At 41.2% G+C, this 18,426-nt stretch overlaps 1 protein-coding gene and 1 long non-coding RNA gene across 5 annotated transcripts in view; one reads left to right on the forward strand and one right to left on the reverse strand.

Annotated features, from left to right (window-relative positions):
* Positions 1–1,587: 1,587 nt before the first annotated feature.
* LOC129850350 (endothelin-converting enzyme 1-like) overlaps positions 1,588–18,426 on the forward strand; it is a 51,515-nt gene continuing 34,676 nt past the window's right edge. For all 4 annotated transcript variants that reach the window (XM_055916822.1, XM_055916815.1, XM_055916801.1 and 1 more), the window contains exon 1: positions 1,588–1,796. Coding sequence is in view for 1 of the 4 variants with exons in the window: in XM_055916807.1 (XP_055772782.1) it covers positions 1,791–1,796 (6 nt within the window). In the remaining 3 variants the exon portion in view is untranslated. The remainder of the gene's footprint in view (positions 1,797–18,426) is intronic.
* The window catches only part of LOC129850398 (uncharacterized), a 38,469-nt gene continuing 36,605 nt past the window's right edge, over positions 16,563–18,426 (reverse strand). The window contains exon 4 of the long non-coding RNA XR_008758791.1: positions 16,563–17,455. This is a non-coding gene — a long non-coding RNA (uncharacterized LOC129850398). The remainder of the gene's footprint in view (positions 17,456–18,426) is intronic.

Genomic DNA, 18,426 nt, shown 5'->3' on the forward strand with positions numbered 1-18,426 from the left:
CGAACGCGGCATAATGCACCAATTTACCCTGAGTGATTTTTGTTCATAATTTTGTATCCTTTAGATGTCACTAGAGACCAGTGACTATTCACACAACGTTATATTGGCTATCTCTCATACAGGAAAGCTACACTACCTGCCCTTTCTCTCCAAGCATCCCACACACAAATGCACAGTGTGAACAGGCAAACAATTACACTACTGGGATTATCTGACCGCTGCCATCAATGTGTCAATTGAGAGGGAATAGACATAGCAGGACTTGAATTTTCGTTGTGAGGGAGGGAGGCTACAACATTTTAGAGTATTTGTCATGGTCTTTGCTCATGTGAAAAATATACATATCTTCTGTTTAAGTAGCAATGAATTGCTTGGATAAAATGATTTACTGAACTGAATAATAGAAGGCCTATTTAGTATAGGTTAAAACACCATCGGCGTCACGTTCTGACCATAGTTCTTTTGTGTTTTCGTTGTTTTAGTGTTGGTCAGGACGTGAGCTGAGTGGGCATTCTATGTTGTGTGTTTAGTTTTCCTGTTTCTATGTTTGGCCTGATATGGTTCTCAATCAGAGGCAGGTATTAGTCATTGTCTCTGATTGGGAACCATATTTAGGTAGCCTGTTTTGTGTTGGGTTTTGTGGGTGGTTGTTTTCTGTCTCTGTGTCTGCACCAGATAGGACTGTTTCGGTTTTCACGTTTTTGTATTTTGTAGTGTTCACGTTTATGGTCTTTATTAAACATGATGAACATTGGCTACGCTGCGCTTTGGTCCTCTCCTTCGTCCACAGAAGAAAACCGTTACAATCGGAGTCCCTCTGCTATTCCTATTCCTTTTTGTTTTATTCCTTTTTTTAAAGCAAAAATACAATACTATTATAGCAATGGATAAATACAAAGACTGGACCAGCCAGAGCCAAGAATTTGTTACTTTCTACATTACCACTAGGACTAGTAGCATAGCACATGAGGCCAATTTTCACATATTTCCTGTGGACCTGTGAAAATGAGGGCATTATAATCCCTCTGATCCTATTAGGCACTCGATTACTTTAGAAGCTTTTTGCAGTTTTCTTCTCTTTAATCTCCACACCTTAAGTGATTGCTCTGCATGTTAAGACTGGAAAGAAACGCCCAGTCAACAATACATGTTCCTTAATCCTTAAATGCTGTAATCCTTGACAATTGTTTATGTATTATATAAACACGTTGAAATTATTTTCAGCTAAACCACCCCTCACCCTAGAATTATTGCCTTAGATCAATTAAATATCTCCTGTATGAATAGTTTATTTGCAAATCCATGCCAATTGCATAAACCAAAACAGGTAGCAGTTAGAACCTAAGTAGGGAAATATAACAATGTGTACCTGGCTGTACCTACATAGTTTAGGCAAGCATGTACTTTAAATACATAGGCCCACTGTTGTGGATACTTAGTAAAGTGCAACCATTTTTTTCCTCAGAACTTTTTGTACATTAATTGCACCACAAAGTGTGGAATTTTCTTAGAAAGGGTAATAAAAATGTTTTATTAAGACCCACCCATTTCTCAAATCCTATTGGTTAGAATAATAGTGAACCGTCCCTTCTCATTTTGCTGTTGGTTGGACATGTTATTTCAGGGTCAGCGTGGAAACTCAATATTTACGTGATACTTTCGCGTTATATGTTCGCACTATATGACCGAAAATACAGTTCGTTACTCATTTGTTGCGTCTGGCACACCAACAGCTGTCTGCTGAAGGTACCTGAGAGGAACGTATAGAGTAGACGGAGTGAGCTGAAATAATGGTGGTAAGAACCTGTTCCATATCAAATGTATCTTAATTACAAACCTTATGTTTATGAACTGAATTTATTGGCTGTCGTTGCTGTAAATCTACATTTGGAACATCAACGTGTGATTACACGGTGCGCAAAAAATTGTGTGCAATTACGATTTCTATTAACGTTTGCGATCATGACATGAGGTAATATCTTTAGCATAATTCCCGGGGCAACTGGTTCTGCATTACCAAAACTAGTAATTCTCTGCATTTTAGGCCTACTCCCTAACTTAATAATTGTTGCCTTATTATGATCATGTGGGCAGATAAGCCTTTTATGTCTTGAACACACTCTTTCGTTGTATTTTTTTTTTATATATAGGCTAATGTTAAATCCATAGTTGGTTTGTTACTAGCTGACTGAACTCAACTCTACGATTAATGATGGAGTTGAGGAGTGACTAGTGTAGGCGGACTGGAGTTCTGAAGTCACATAAAATAAAACTACAGATTTCAGCGCCCCAAGAAACGCTGCATTTACACAATACTATGTCATGTGTAAATGCGGGCTATTCTTTTGGTGCTGAAATCCATCATTTTTTATTAAAAAATATAACACATAATGTGAAGTCTGAGCTCCAATCTACCATTGGAATCTGCTGAGTGGGGGACTGCTCATAATAATGGCTGGAACAGATCAAATGGAATGGCATCAAACCATGTGTTTGATGTTATTGATACCATTCCACTTAATCCAGCTCCAGCCATTACCACAAGCCCGTCCTCATCAATTAAGGTGCCACCAACCTCCTGTGCAGTTCACCCACACTGGTCGCCACCCAACACCATGGTAAATCGTGGAGTTGAGTTTATTCGGCTAGTTTGTACTTGTCACCATCCTTGTTTGCATAGTGGTTATTCATTACCTAGGGCCCAGGGGTAAGCATGAGAGTTTCTTGGCAGTAAACTTAGGCCTACATGCAGCAACAGACACAGGTTATCTACCTGAGCTGTAATGTCCAGGTGTAAACAAGCTTCCATATGCCACTCCTTAAAGAGCGACTGCACCACAGATGGATGTATAAATGTGAAGCAGCCGGTTGGCGTTTCCACTCACTACCAGATATGGTGATAAGAAGCCCAGCGAGATGGATTTTGGCCAACATTCTGCACATTTTCTCTTAGATGAAACACTTGATCTGCATACAGTTTTCTGTTTCCAAAAGTAGAATCTGTAACAAACAGAGTGGATTTCATTTTGTAGACTTTACCCTTTGACAAATTTTGACAAACTGTGTTGTTTAGAAGAAGTGCAAGGGCAGATTAAGTTATTGCACATGCGCACTTCCCAGAGTAGCTGTTCCCAGACATAAATATGCAAATACATGCTAGACGTGCCAATAGGATCTCACTATCTCATGCTTGGTTCTGCCTACTATGAATAATTTGCTCCCATTGGAAACGAGGCGCTGGTCTATCTTGGGTTAGTTGTAAAAAATCTTTGACAGCACTTCTATGGTATAATGGCGGTCCACAAACAAACGTTTAATATAAATAAACAAATAAATCCCTACTAACTTCAAACAAACTCTCCCCATTTCTAAATATTTTTTGTAATTTAGCAGACACTCTCATCCGGAGTGACTTACAGGAGCAATTAAGGCTAAGTGCATGTCGACAGATTGTTCACCTACTTGGCTCGGTGATTTGAACCAGCAACCTTTAGGTTACTGGCCAACGCTCTTAACCATTATGCTCACGCCCCCATACAACCTTTTCAAATTTATCTCTATCATACTGAGACAATCCATCCTGAGAATTATCCAGCATTTCAAAAATCATGTCAACAGTAACACCTGTTACTCCTAATAACTGTTGCCATATCCACAATAATCTTCAACCTGGCATTTCAGTTTTCCATAACCCAAGCCGTGTTGATAACCTTTCCAATGAAAGCTATGAAGTCAATTTTATTTACTAGCAAAAGTGTCCTTTGACACAGCACATTTGTGGAAACAAGATTTCTGAACAGGCCTCAAAACCATGTCAGGACTAGTAGAAGCACCAGTTCTGACACTAGGTCCACTTACTACGGGAGAAACCATGGTAGTTCCATCAGTCCGCCTATAGTTCTACCAATCTGTTTTACAGCCTCTGCATATGAAAAATCATGATTCTTTATCTCTGGGCCTCTCCTGCCTCTCTCTGCACCTGGCATCCACCAAATGTTGCACTGTGTTCCACCCCACAATTACAACACTTAGCCTTCACATTATTCCCCCACTCCACACTTTTCTTTTCTTTACAGTGAGCAGCTACATGTTCCAATCTTTGGCATTTAAAACACCACGATGGGGATGGAATAAATTCTTGGATATTCAAACTTTGACGCTCTTTCCTACAAATCAAACTTTTGGTCTCAAACACTATGCCTCCCTTCACATTTTATTTAATATAGTCTATTGGACATAGATAGTGGGACCCCAGAAATGATTCTCCTCAACATAGCATACACTCCATGGACATGGCTATTGATCTTCTTCCGATTGAGAGTTTCCATTTGAAGAATCTTCTGCTGCTGACCACAGAATATTATCAGTCTACCATTTCCAATGAACCAGACTAGTTTTACTTCACCTAAACTCAGCAAAAAAAGAAAACTCCTCTCACTGTCAACTGTGTTTATTTTCAGCAAACTTAACATGTGTAAATATTTGTATGAACATAACAAGATTCAACAACTGAGACATAAACTGAACAAGTTCCACAGACATGTGACTAACAGAAATTTAATAATGTGTCCCTGAACAAAAGGGGGTCAAAATCAAAAGTAACAGTCAGTATCTGGTGTGGCCACCAGCTGCATTAAGTACTGCAGTGCATCTCCTCCTCATGGACTGCACCGTTCTTGCTGTGAGATGTTACTCCACTCTTCCACCAAGGCACCTGCAAGTTTCTGGAAATTTCTGGGGTGAATGGCCCTAGCCCTCACCCTCCGATCCAACATGTCCCAGATGTGCTCAATGGGATTGAGATCCGGGCTCTTCGCTGGCCATGGCAGAACACTGACATTCCTGTCTTGCAGGAAATCATGCACAGAACGAGCAGTATGGCTGGTGGCATTGTCATGCTGGAGGGTCATGTCAGGATGAGCCTGCAGGAAGGGTACCACATGAAGGAGGAGGATGTCTTCCCTGTAACGCACAGCGTTGAGATTGCCTGCAATGACAACAAGCTCAGTCCGGTGATGCTGTGACACACTGCCCCAGACCATGACGGACCCTCCAAATCAATCCCGCTCCAGAGTACAGACCTCGGTGTAACGCTTATTCCTTCGATGATAAACGTGAATCCGACCATCACCCCTGGTGAGACAAAACCGCGACTCGTCAGTGAAAAGCACTTTTTGCCAGTCCTGTCTGGTCCAGCGACGGTGGGATTGTGCCCATAGGCGACGTTGTTGCCAGTGATGTCTGGTGTGGACCTGCCTTACAACATGCCTACATTCTCTCAGACTATTGGGGACAGTCTGAGTACTGATGGAGGGATTGTGTGTTCCTGGTGTAACTCGGGCAATTGTTGTTGCCATCCTGTACCTGTCCTGCAGGTGTGATGTTCGGATGTACCGATCCTGTGCAAGTGTTGTTACACGTTGTTACACAGCTGTCTGTCCTGTCTCCCTGTAGCACTGTCTTAGGCGTCTCAAAGTACGGACATTGCAATTTATTGTCCGGGCCACATCTGGAGTCCTCATGCCTCCTTGCAGCATGCCAAAGGCACGTTCATGCAGATGAGCAGGGACCCTGGGCATCTTTTGATGTTTTTCAGAGTCAGTAGAAAGGCCTCTTTAGTGTCCGAAGTTTTCATAACCTTAATTGCCTACCGTCTGTAAGCTGTTAGTGTCTTAATGACCATTCCACAGGTGCATGTTCTTCTTGTTCATTGTAAAGGGTTTAAACTCTGTATCCCATGCTTGTTCAATGAACCATAAACAACATCTGTGAAGTTATTTGGATTTGTATGAATTATCTTTGAAAGACAGGGTCCTGAAAAAGGGACGTTTCTTTTTTTGCTGAGTTTATTTCTTTCTTTACGTTAATAGGATAGGGTGTAGATGCGGCCCTGTGGTCACATCAAACACCATCACAACTTTACACTCCAACACATCATTACTCGTTTCCCATCTTCACCCTCACACTCTCTGCACTAGAAGCATCACTGCTTTCAGTAGCATGGTTTCTCTTTTTCCTGTTACTGTCCTTGACACTCATTCTCCCAACCCATATCCTCAGAACTATCAACCATAATGATTGCATTTAAGCGCAGCTGTTACTTCTCCAACCTTCTCTCCATATCCTCCATCACAGCATCTTCACTAATCACACGACGGCAAACTGCACTTCCTGATTTGGCCTCATTTTAGATTTGGTTCATTAAGAAATGCTAACAGCCATGGTTGAATTCAAACATGAGTTGGTTTCGGGGTGTGGTTTGATGTGGGTGTCTCTTGTAAGTGTTCGCAGGTGGGAAGAGTTAGACAAATTATTTAGCCAATTAGCTTCAGCCAGCTGGTGTGCAACTGTGGAAAAATGTATTTGACTTTGGATAGCCTATCTCCGGGGCTAGCTACAGACCGTTAATAGATTGCCCAATGTACTGTAAATGAGACAATATTTTCATGTTGCACACTTGTTTTCTTATTAAATGCTTTCAATATTTGTATATGCATTTCCACAATTTCTAGTTGGCTTGAGGTTTTTTAAGTCATTGAAATTTGGAGCTATTGGAATTTTTACATTGTCCCATATACATTGTGTAATTTACCGATGGTTCCTAACTAGCCCCATAGGGATATCCAAAGTAACCCAAATTTACCACAGGCATTACGATTAGGTCGTGTGCAGCTGCAATCAGAATGTATGATTACTTATGTGCTGCCAGCTGTGGGCATGTGGACAGGATTAATACAAACCCAACCTTCATACAGTATACTTTGTGATGCAGTCACGAGCACAAGTCTCTGTTTTGGATGCAACTGACTTTATGACCAAAATTAACCTATTTACACTTTGTAGTCAATTTTGACAGTAGAATAAATGTTGCTGACTCATATCAATGCCACACAGGCTTTCAAAATGCGAAGTTGTATTTTAGAGTCAGTTTCTCTTTAAATCTCACATCATGCAGATCAAATATTTCTCCATAGGTATTCTCATGTAAAACCTGGAAAGTAGCCTACATGATGTCTCTCATTCATTGAGCAGTAGACTTTATTGCTTTTTGTGGGAAGTTTTTTTTTTGTGTGGCGATTTTAGGGTTATGTCCCTGACATCATATCTAAACTAAACTACAGTATTGTTTAACTGTACACATGACTGCATAAGGGTTCTGTAATGAAAATCATGAAGGGACACCAAGTTCATTGTGTCCTTTGACAGAGATGTGGGAATCACATTATCCAGGAGTTTTGTGATGGTTTATAGGGGATGGGTGGGGTTGAAGTGTTATAAAGGTTTAACTAACTCTACAATCATTGCTTTATTAATGCTTGAATCATTAAAAATGTTATTTACTGACATTAAAGCTGTTATTGGAGTCATTATTTGGGGATTTAATGCATTATCTTTATGATGATAATGATGTTGGGGACACTGTGTGTGTGCATATATATTTATTTGTATATATATATATATATATATATATATATATATATATATATATATATATATATATATATATATATATATATATATATATATATATATATATAAGAGAATAGCGTATGAGAGGACGCACCTGGGTGTCAGAATTTGCAGAACCTCTAAGTCGTATTGATTTTATGTTCTGGGCTAATAAGGGTTATCCTATAGTTTTGAATGTTTAGCTTGTGTTGGAGAAAACCCCCACATATTGCGAGGTGCCGGCTGATAAGGATATTTGTTTTCAGTCGGTACCTGACAGTATCAGGGTGTTTTTTTTCCAAAGGAAACAGGCAGAGAAAGACATTTACCACCAGGGCTTGTTTGATGTCATAGGTCATGAGCTGCAGTCTTCAGCAATGCAGTTGGTCTCATCTATGGCCTTCAAGAAGACTGGGGTAGTAAAACATTAGACCTAATGTTGGGCCTATGTGATGTGTTGGACTGGTTTGTGTTGTGGGTTGGCTGTGACAACTGTGTCAAATTCCAATGGAGCAATTTACATGGCTGTGTTTGTGGGTGTAATGTTTGAATATTTTAAATATGTTCCTGGCTACAGTGGTTCCCCCTAGGGTACACTAAAGGGTTAACATGTGTTTGACTGCTGAGGGGCAGTATCTATATAGTACTGTAGTGTGGCTCACTGACTCTGGACAACCTACAGGTGGCAGGGACAGGCTATGGCCCATGATCCCTCGGAGTAGCTCTGTGAGTTTAAAACAAAAGCAGGTTAAGACAATTATAGATAAATATTAAGAACACATTCATTAGACTCCTAGTAAGTCTACATGCAATGTAGGGCACATGCAGTGAAGTTCACCAGTCCCGGTTTAATTAACCTACATTCTAGGAGTGTAACGGTTAACTAAATCCACAGTTTGGTACATACTGTACCTCGGTTTTTGGGTCACGGTTCACAGAAGGAGGGAACACATTTTTATTACATTTACAGTTGAAGTCTGAAGTTTACATACACTTTAGCCAAATACATTTAAACTCAGTTTTTCACAATTCCTGACATTTAATCCAAGTAAAACTTCCCTGACTTAGGTCAGTTAGCGTCACCACTTTATTTTAAGAATGTGAAATGTCAGAATAATAGTAGAGAATTATTTATTTAAGCTTTTATTTATTTCATCACATTCCCAGTGGGTCAGAAGTTTACATACACTCAATTAGTATTTGGTAGCATTGCCTTTAAATTGTTTAACTTGGGTAAAATGTTTTGGGTAGACTTCCACAAGCTTCCCACAATAAGTTGATGAATTTTGACCCATTCCTCCTGACAGAGCTGGTGTAACTGAGTCAGGATTGTAGGCCTCCTTCACATTTGGGATGGTGTTCTTCGGCTTGCAAGCCTCCCCCTTTTTCCTCCAAACATAATGATGGTCATTATGGCCAAACAGTTCAATTTTTTTGTTTCATCAGACCAGAGGACATTTCTCCAAAAAGTACAATCTTTGTCCCAATGTGCAGTTGCAAACCATAGTCTGGATTTTTTATGGCTGTTTTGGAGCAGTGGCTTCTTCCTTGCTGAGCGGCCTTTCAGGTTATGTCGATATAGGACTCATTTTACTGTGGATATCGATACTTTTGTACCTGTTTCCTCCAGCATCTTCATCAAGGTCCTTTGCTGTTGTTCTGGGATTGATTTGCACTTTTTGCACAAGTACGTTCATCTCTAGGAGACAGAACGTGTCTCCTTCCTGAGCGGCATGACGGCTGCGTGGTCCCATGGTATTTATACTTGCGTACTATTGTTTGTACAGATGAACGTGGTACCTTCAGGCATTTGGAAATTGCTCCCAAGGATGAACCAGACTTGTGGAGGTCTACAATTTTTTTTCTGTGGTCTTGGCTGATTTCTTTTAATTTTCCCATGATGTCAAGCAGAGGCACTGAGTTTGAAGGTAGGCCTTGAAATACATCCACAGGTACACCTCCAATTGACTCAAATGATGTCAATTAGCCTATCAGAAGCTTCTAAAGCCATGACATAATTTTCTGGAATTTTCCAAGCTGTTTAAAAGCACAGTCAACTTAGTGTATGTAAACTTCTAACCCACTGGAATTGTGATACAGTGAAATAATCTGTCTGTAAACAATTGTTGTAAAAATGACTTGTGTCATGCACAAAGTAGATGTCCTAACCGACTTGCCAAAACTATAGTTTGTTAACAAGAAATTTGTGGAGTGGTTGAAAAACGAGTTTTAATGACTCCAACCTAAGTTTATATAAACTTCCGACTTCAACTGTAACTGCAGTAGATCACTGCATTTCATACATACCGCATCCCATGAACCAAGGTTCCATACTTTATGGTTCGAATAGGTAGGTGACAGTTAGAGACTTACTACATTACTTTTATTAATGACTTGGCCATTTCAGGAATTCAGTTCCTTATGTAAAGGAACATCAGTAGTTTAATAAAATATGTAGGACAGGCCTACCTATCTCTCAACTGGCTTCACATGTAGGGACGATCACTTATAGGCTGCAGTTTCTGTGACCTGCTTGTAACCCTGTTAACTCCGGAAAGATAGGCCTACAGGTCTTAGAACAGGTGTGGAGAACTCATTCGGACAGCTTGGTAAGATAAAATATGAACTGAATGGTATTTTCCCTCACTACTCTTGTCCAGCACATTATCATGATCTCCAGATATGATGCTTAACTTGTAAGTAAGATCAACAGAGATTTCTTGCCATAGTCGCACTGTGTTTGATTAATACATTTGGAGAGAAGAAAACTTTAAACCTTTACACTTGTGGGAATTGGCCTATATGTTGAAAAACAAATGATAGTCCCACTAAGCGCAAACCAGATGGGTTGGTGTATCGCTGTGGTAGCCATGCTGGTTAAGTGTGCCTAAATTATAAATAAATCACATACAGTGTCACCAGCAAAGCACCATCACACCTCCTCCATGCTTCACAGTGGGAACCACACATGCGGAGATCAAACATCTAAAATTTGGACTCAACAGACCAAAGGCCAAATTTCCACCGGTCTAAACTACATTGCTTGTGTTTCTTGGCCCAAGCAAGTATTTTCTTATTATTGGTGTCCTTTAGTAGTGGTTTCTTTGCAGCAATTTGACCATAAAGGCCTGATTCATGTAGTCTTCTCTGAACAGTTGATTATGAGATGTGTCTGTTACTTGAACTCTGAAGCATTTATTTGGGCTGCAATCTAATGTACAGTTAATTTCAGATTTCTGAGGCTGGTAACTAACGTATCCTCTGCAGCAAGGGTAACTCTGGGTCTTCCTTTCCTGTGGCATTATTTCAACGTGTTGATGTCTTCACTATTATTCTACAATGTAAAAAATAGTAAAAATAAAGAAAAGTCCTTGAATGAGTAGGTGTGTCCAAACTTTTGACTGGTACTGTAAATGTGCACCCATCTCAGTGAATACTGAGCTAATACATTGCGGAGGCCTAGACTAAAAGCAAATTTATGCTTGACCCGAAATGTGGTCGGAAGCTCCATATGGAGTGTGTGACGCAATTGCGGCTCCTCCAGAGAAATGCAGAGGCCAAATCGAGCTCTGTACCGCAATGCCGTGACAGCAGGTGGGGGCGGTACATCCTGTATAAACACAAACTCACTTTCTTGACAACTTCCTTCAGAACAGCTCTGCACTGCTCCGCGAATCGCAAGAAGTATGATTGCCATGACTTCTGCAGAGGCCCTACCATCGTAAATGCTGCATGGCCAATGCAGATGTCAGATTGACCATGCCACGCCCAGATGCACAATGCACTTCTCTCTCCCATCAATTTGTGCACATTAATTGTTTCATAACTTCATTGTGTGAATTGTTTGCGTTTGATTGTTAGTGTCTATCGATTCCACATTACATATATCACCAGTAGTACATTTACCGTTAATTACTATAACTTCTAATCTACAATGTTTGTTTGGTTACGGTCATTTCTGGTAATGCATTAAAAATATTATCATTCCAGTCTTTTACCGTTCTTGTCAGAGTGGACACAATGTTTGCAACGTGCATAACCTATGCTACACTTGTGAGAAATAAGTATTGGTTTATTTTCTTCCTTTTAGGAGTTTTTTTTGTCAATTTATTCTTCGTCAGGAGCACTTCAAACAAAATACAATGTTGAGTAAGGAAGCACACCTGATTACACATAGAAGTAGGTTTATAGGTTACCTGGCCTGCGTGCAAATGTTGGCATATAAATGTGCTCATTTGGAGATCTGATAGTATTTCTGATTGGATTAGGGCACCACCACTAATGAGCTTTTGAAAGTAATGTTTTCTTCACCCCAAAGAGCAAGCAAACAAAATATTTGTTTTATATATATTGAGAATGACAATAGTTCCTCAATGTATTTAAAAAAATGTCATGCTCTGATCCAGTGGTAAATAGGCCTACCTGATTACTTCTAATCAGTGCTTGACTTCGACTGAAATAGGTTCCGGTACTCATTTTGGGTGCTGGTAGTGTTTATATTTAGGTGCAGGAGCTTCACAATACTTTTGAGCTAATATTCTATAAGATGAAGAGGAGCTCAAGCAGTAGAACATTTAAGGTGCTTGTACTCAGCTCACGTGAGCTCCTGCCCAATTCAAGCACTGCTTCTTATCCTTTGCGAAAATAGCCTACAGTCCTGAGCTCACTGGCATGGGAAACTGTAGCATACAGTCCAGGCGTAGACAATGTGATTTATAGGATATTTATTTTTGTCGGGATATTTTCTATTTGCAGACTGCAATGTTTTTATTTGTTGGCTTTGTATAGGTTATTTTTACATAGTGGGCAATGGCAATAGAAGTTACGTTTTAGGTTTGTATAATTTTTATTTAGATTTGAATAGTATTTTGATTATAATAAATGAAATTAAACTATTCCACAAAAATGTGCATATGGAAACCATAACTGGCATGCAGATTGGTAGAAATTGTATGCGCATTTTACATTTACTGTACTTATCGCCGCATTTGTTGGCCGAAATCTGAAAGTACTCTGGATACATTCAGTAGCATAAGAATATTCCTGGAAAATGTGTGGTAGGTGCTAGAGGTCGACCGATTTATGATTTTTCAACGCCGATACTGACTATTACCAGCCTGTTCAACCTCTCCTTCGTATCATCTGAGATCCCCAAGGATTGGAAAGCTGCCGCGGTCATCCCCCTCTTCAAAGGGGGAGACACCCTGGACCCAAACTGTTACAGACCTATATCCATCCTGCCCTGCCTATCTAAGGTCTTCGAAAGCCAAGTCAACAAACAGATCACTGACCATCTCGAATCCCACCGTACCTTCTCCGCTGTGCAATCCGGTTTCCGAGCCGGTCACGGGTGCACCTCAGCCACGCTCAAGGTACTAAGCGATATCATAACCGCCATCGATTAAAAGACAGTACTGTGCAGCCGTCTTCATCGACCTGGCCAAGGCTTTCGACTCTGTCAATCACCACATTCTTATCGGCAGACTCAGTAGCCTCGGTTTTTCTAATGACTGCCTTGCCTGGTTCACCAACTACTTTGCAGACAGAGTTCAGTGTGTCAAATCGGAGGGCATGTTGTCTGGTCCTCTGGCAGTCTCTACGAGGGTACCACAGGGTTCAATTCTCGGGCCGACTCTTTTCTCTGTATACATCAATGATGTTGCTCTTGCTGCGGGCGATTCCCTGATCCACCTCTACGCAGACGACACCATTCTGTATACTTCTGGCAATTCCTTGGACACTGTGCTATCTAACCTCCAAACGAGCTTCAATGCCATACAACACTCTTTCCGTGGCCTCCAACTGCTCTTAAACGCTACTAAAAACAAATGCATGCTTTTCAACCGTTCGCTGCCTGCACCCGCACTCCCGACTAGCATCACCACCCTGGACGGTTCCGACCTAGAATATGTGGACATCTATAAGTACCTAGGTGTCTGGCTAGATTGCAAACTCTCATTCCAGACTCATATCAAACATCTCCAATCCAAAATCAAATCTAGTCGGCTTTCTATTTCGCAACAAAGCCTCCTTCACTCACGCCGCCAAACTTACCCTAGTAAAACTGACTATCCTACCAATCCTCGACTTCGGCGATGTCATCTACAAAATAGCTTCCAATACTCTACTCAGCAAACTGGATGCAGTTTATCACAGTGCCATCCGTTTTGTTACTAAAGCACCTTATACCACCCACCACTGCGACCTGTATGCTCTAGTCGGCTGTCCCTCGCTACATGTTCGTCGTCAGACCCACTGGCTCCAGGTCATCTACAAGGCTATGCTAGGTAAAGTGCCGCCTTATCTCAGTTCACTGGTCACGATGGCAACACCCACCCGTAGCACGCGCTCCAGCAGGTGTATCTCACTGATCATCCCTAAAGCCAAAACCTAATTTGGCCGCCTTTCCTTCCAGTTCTCTGCTGCCTGCGACTGGAACTAATTGCAAAAATCTCTGAAGTTGGAGACTTATCTCCCTCAACAACTTTAAACATCTGCTATCTGAGCAGCTAACCGATCGCTGCAGCTGTACATAGTCCATTGGTATATAGCCCACCCAATTTACCTACCTCACCCCATACTGTTTTTATTTATTTACTTTTCTGCTCTTTTGCACACCAGTATCTCTACTTGCACATGATCATCTGATGATTTATCACTCCAGTGTTAATCTGCTAAATTGTAATTATTCGCTCCTATGGCCTATTTATTGCCTACCTCCTCATGCCTTTTGCACACACTGTATATAGATTCTCTTTTTTTTTTCTACTATGTTATTGACTTGTTTATTGCTTACTCCATGTGTAACTCTGTGTTGTTGTCTGTTCACACTGCAATGCTTTATCTTGGCCAGGTCGCAGTTGCAAATGAGAACTTGTTCTCAACTAGCCTACCTGGTTAAATAAAGATGAAATAAAAATAAATAAAATAATAATAATTGGAGGACCAAAAAAAGCCGATACCGATTAATCGGACGATTTTTTTTTTTAAAGAAAAAAAAGAAAAAAGAAAAATATTTAACATTTAATTTTTAATAATGACAATTACAACAATACTGAATGAACACTTATTTTAACTTAATATAATACATCAATAAAATCAATTTCGCCTCAAATAAATACTGAAACGTTCAATTTGGTTTAAATAATGCAAAAACAAAGTGTTGGAGAAGAAAGTAAAAGTGCAATATGTGCCATGTAAAACAGCTAACGTTTAATTTCCTTGCTCAAAACATGAGAACATATGAAAGCTGGTGGTTCCTTTTAACATGAGTCTTCAATATTCCCAGGTAAGAAGTTTTAGGTTGTAATTATTATAGGAATTATAGGACTACTTCTCTCTATACCATTTGTATTTCATATACCTTTGACTATTGGATGTTCTTATAGGCACTTTAGTATTGCCAGTGTAACAGTATGGCTACTGTTACTCTCCTCGCCCCTACCTGCGCTCGAACCAGGAACACATCGACAACAGCCACCCTCGAAGCATCGTTACCCATCGCTCCACAAAAGCCGCGGCCCTTGCAGAGCAAGGGGAACAACCACTCCAAGTCTCAGAGCGAGTGGCGTCACCGATTGAAACGCTATTAGCGCGCACCCCGCTAACTAGCTAGCCATTTCACATCGGCTACACCAGCCTAATCTCAGGAGTTGATAGGCTTGAAGTCATAAACAACTCAATGCTTGAAGCATTGCGAAGACCTGCTGGCAAAACGCACAAAAGGGCTGTTTGAATGAATGCGTACGAGCCTGCTGCTGCCTACCATCGCTCAGTCAGACTGCTCTATCAAATATTAAATCATAGACTTAATTATAACATAATAACACACAGAAAAATGAGCCTTTGGTCATTAATATGGTCGAATCCGGAAACTATTATTTCGAAAACAAAACGTTTATTCTTTCAGTCAAATACGGAACCTGTAACATCCTGACCAGAGTTCTTATGCGTTTTGCTTGTTTAGTGCTGGTCAGGACGTGAGCTGGGTGGGAATTCTATGTTGTGTGTCTAGTTTGTCTGTTTCTGTGTCCAGCCTAATATGGTTCTCAGAGGCAGCTGTCAATCGTTGTCCCTGATTTAAGAATCATATATAGGAGGCTTGTTTTGTGTTGGGATTTGGTGGGTGATTGTTTCCTGTCTCTGTGTTTTGTCTGCACCAGATAGGGCTGTCTCGTTTTTCACATTTTGTTATTTTGTTACCTGTTAGTAGTGTTACCGTTTATTTGTCTATTAAACATGTTGAACACTAGCCGCGCTGCATTTTGGTCCTCTCCTTCATCCCAGGAAGAAAACCGTGACAGAACCGTTCCGTATTTTATCTAATGGGTGGCATCCCTAAGTCTAAATGTTGCTGTTACATTGTACAACCTTCAATGTTTTGTCATAATTATGTACAATTCTGGCAAATTAATTACGGTCTTTGTTTGGAATAAATGGACTTCACACAGTTCGCAACGAGCCAGGCGGCCCAAACTGCTGCATATACCCTGACTGCTTGCACGGAACGCAAGAGAAGTGACACAATTTCCCTAATTATAAGAAATTCATGTTAGCAGGTAATATTAACTAAATATGCAGGTATATACTTTTGTATTGATTTTAAAGAAAGGCATTGATATTTATGGTTAGGTTTGGTGCAACGACAGTGCTAAATCATCACCTGTTTGGCGAAGTAGGCTGTGATTCGATGAGAAATTAACAGGCACCGCATCGATTATATGCAACTTAGGACACGCTAGATAACTACACATGGTTGATGATATTACTAGTTTAACTAGTGATTATGTGAAGATTGATTGTTTTTTATAAGTTTAATGCTAGCTAGCAACTTACCTTGGCTTCTTGCTGCCCTCGCGTAACAGGTAGTCAGCCTGCCATGCAGGCTCCTCGTGGAGTGCAATGTAAGGCAGGTGGTTAGAGCGTTGGACTAGTAACCGGAAGGTTGCAAAAACGAATCCCCGAGCTGACAAGGTAAAAATCTGTCATTCTGCCGTTCCTAGGCCGTCATTGAAAATAAGAATGTGTTCTTAACTGACAGAAAAATGACAAGGGTTTGAGTGAGCGGATTAACTGGGAAATGTGAAGCACATATTTGGACTCATGTATTTGGCTTGCTTGTATGACATCAAAGCGGTATTTAATATAATCCTCAACTTCTCATCTTTCAAAATACAGAGTCCTCTTAATTTACAGCATTTCCTTCACTCCAGACAACAAAGCATTTTCAAACGTTGCCCAATTAGTGGGAGGGATGGGGGCAACTTCTTGTTGCGTGCTGTGCTCAAGTTCAGAACAACTGTCAGTCAAAACCCATACAATTAAAGCACTTATCAGTACCCAGATTTGCCATTTCCAACCCAGGTACGAGTGTAAAAGGTTAAGGAGATTGAAGGAAATCTGTTACTCATTTGTCAGTCATGAAATTAATGTAATAGATGGAGAGAATAATCTTCTTTGTTTTTTGCAATCCAGGGATAGCTATGTTTACGCCAAATGAACAAGATGCCAATGTCAGCCGTGGAACAAAACCGCATAATCTTCTGTCATAATCCATAGACATTTTGCCTTGTGAAACTTAGAATTCTTAGCAAATTGTGGTCCTAGCCATGCATGCCCACATCCCAGAAACACATACCCAAATACTTGCACAAACACACGCTCCCCTTACACATGATTCCTGCTTACAAGCTAAAATTAAAGCAGGAAGTACCAATGACTCGCTCAATATGGAAGTGGTCAGATGATGCGGAGCGGGTCGAGAGTTTCAAGTTCCTTTGTCTCCACATCACCAATAAACTATAATGGTCCAAACACACCAATACAGCCGTGAAAAAGGCACAACAACACCTTTCCCCCTCAGGAGACTGAAAAGATTTTGCATGGGTCCCCAGATCCTCAAAAAGTTCTACAGCTGCACCATCGAGAGCATCCTGACCGGTTGCATCACCGCCTGGTATGGCAACTGCTCGGCATCAGTGGGACCAAGCTTCCATCCATCCAGGACCTACAGTGGCAAGAAAAAGTTTGGTTGAGGTTATTGCTGCCAAAGGAGGGTCAACCAGTTATTAAAACCAAGGGTTCACATAAATTTCCCACTCTCTTTTTTTATATTTTTTTTTATCCCATTTTCTCCCCAATTTTCGTGGTATCCAATCACTAGTAATTACTACCTTGTCTCATCGCTACCACTCCCGTACGAGCTCGGGAGAGACGAAGGTCGAAAGCCATGCGTCCTCCGAAGCACAACCCAACCAAGCCGCACTGCTTCTTAACACAGCGCGCCTCCAACCCGGAAGCCAGCCACACCAATGTGTCGGAGGAAACACCGTGTACCTGGCCCCCTTGGTTGGCGCGCACTGCGCCCGGCCCGCCACAGGAGTCGCTGGAGCGCGATGAGACAAGGATATCCCTACCGGCCAAACCCTCCCTACCCCGGACGACGCTATGCCAATTGTGCGTCGCCCCACGGACCTCCCGGTCGCGGCCGGCTGCGACAGAGCCTGGGCGCGAACCCAGAGACTCTGGTGGCGCAGTTAGCACTGCGATGCAGTGCCCTAGACCACTGCGCCACCCGGGAGGCCCTAATTTCCCACTCTTGATGTGAATGTTTACACAGTGTGTTCAATAAAGACATGAAAACGTATAATTATTTGTGTGTTATTAGTTTAAGCAGACCGTGTTTGTCTATTGTTGTGACCTAGATGAAGATCAGATCAAATTTGATGACCAATTTATGCAGAAATACAGGTAATTCCAACGGGTTCACATACTTTTTCTTGCCACTGTATATGACTAGGCGGTGTCAGAGGAAGGCCCAAAAAATTGTCAGACTCAAGTCACCCAAGTCATAAGACTGAACTCTCTGCTACCGCACTGCAAGTGGAACCAGAGGGCCAAGTCTAGGACCAAAAGGCTCCTTAACAACTTCTACCCCCAAGCCGGAAGACTGCTGAACAATTAATCAAAATGGTCACC

The sequence above is a fragment of the Salvelinus fontinalis genome, chromosome 3 (genome assembly GCF_029448725.1).
Source record: "Salvelinus fontinalis isolate EN_2023a chromosome 3, ASM2944872v1, whole genome shotgun sequence".
NCBI classification, from domain to species: Eukaryota; Metazoa; Chordata; class Actinopteri; order Salmoniformes; family Salmonidae; genus Salvelinus; species Salvelinus fontinalis.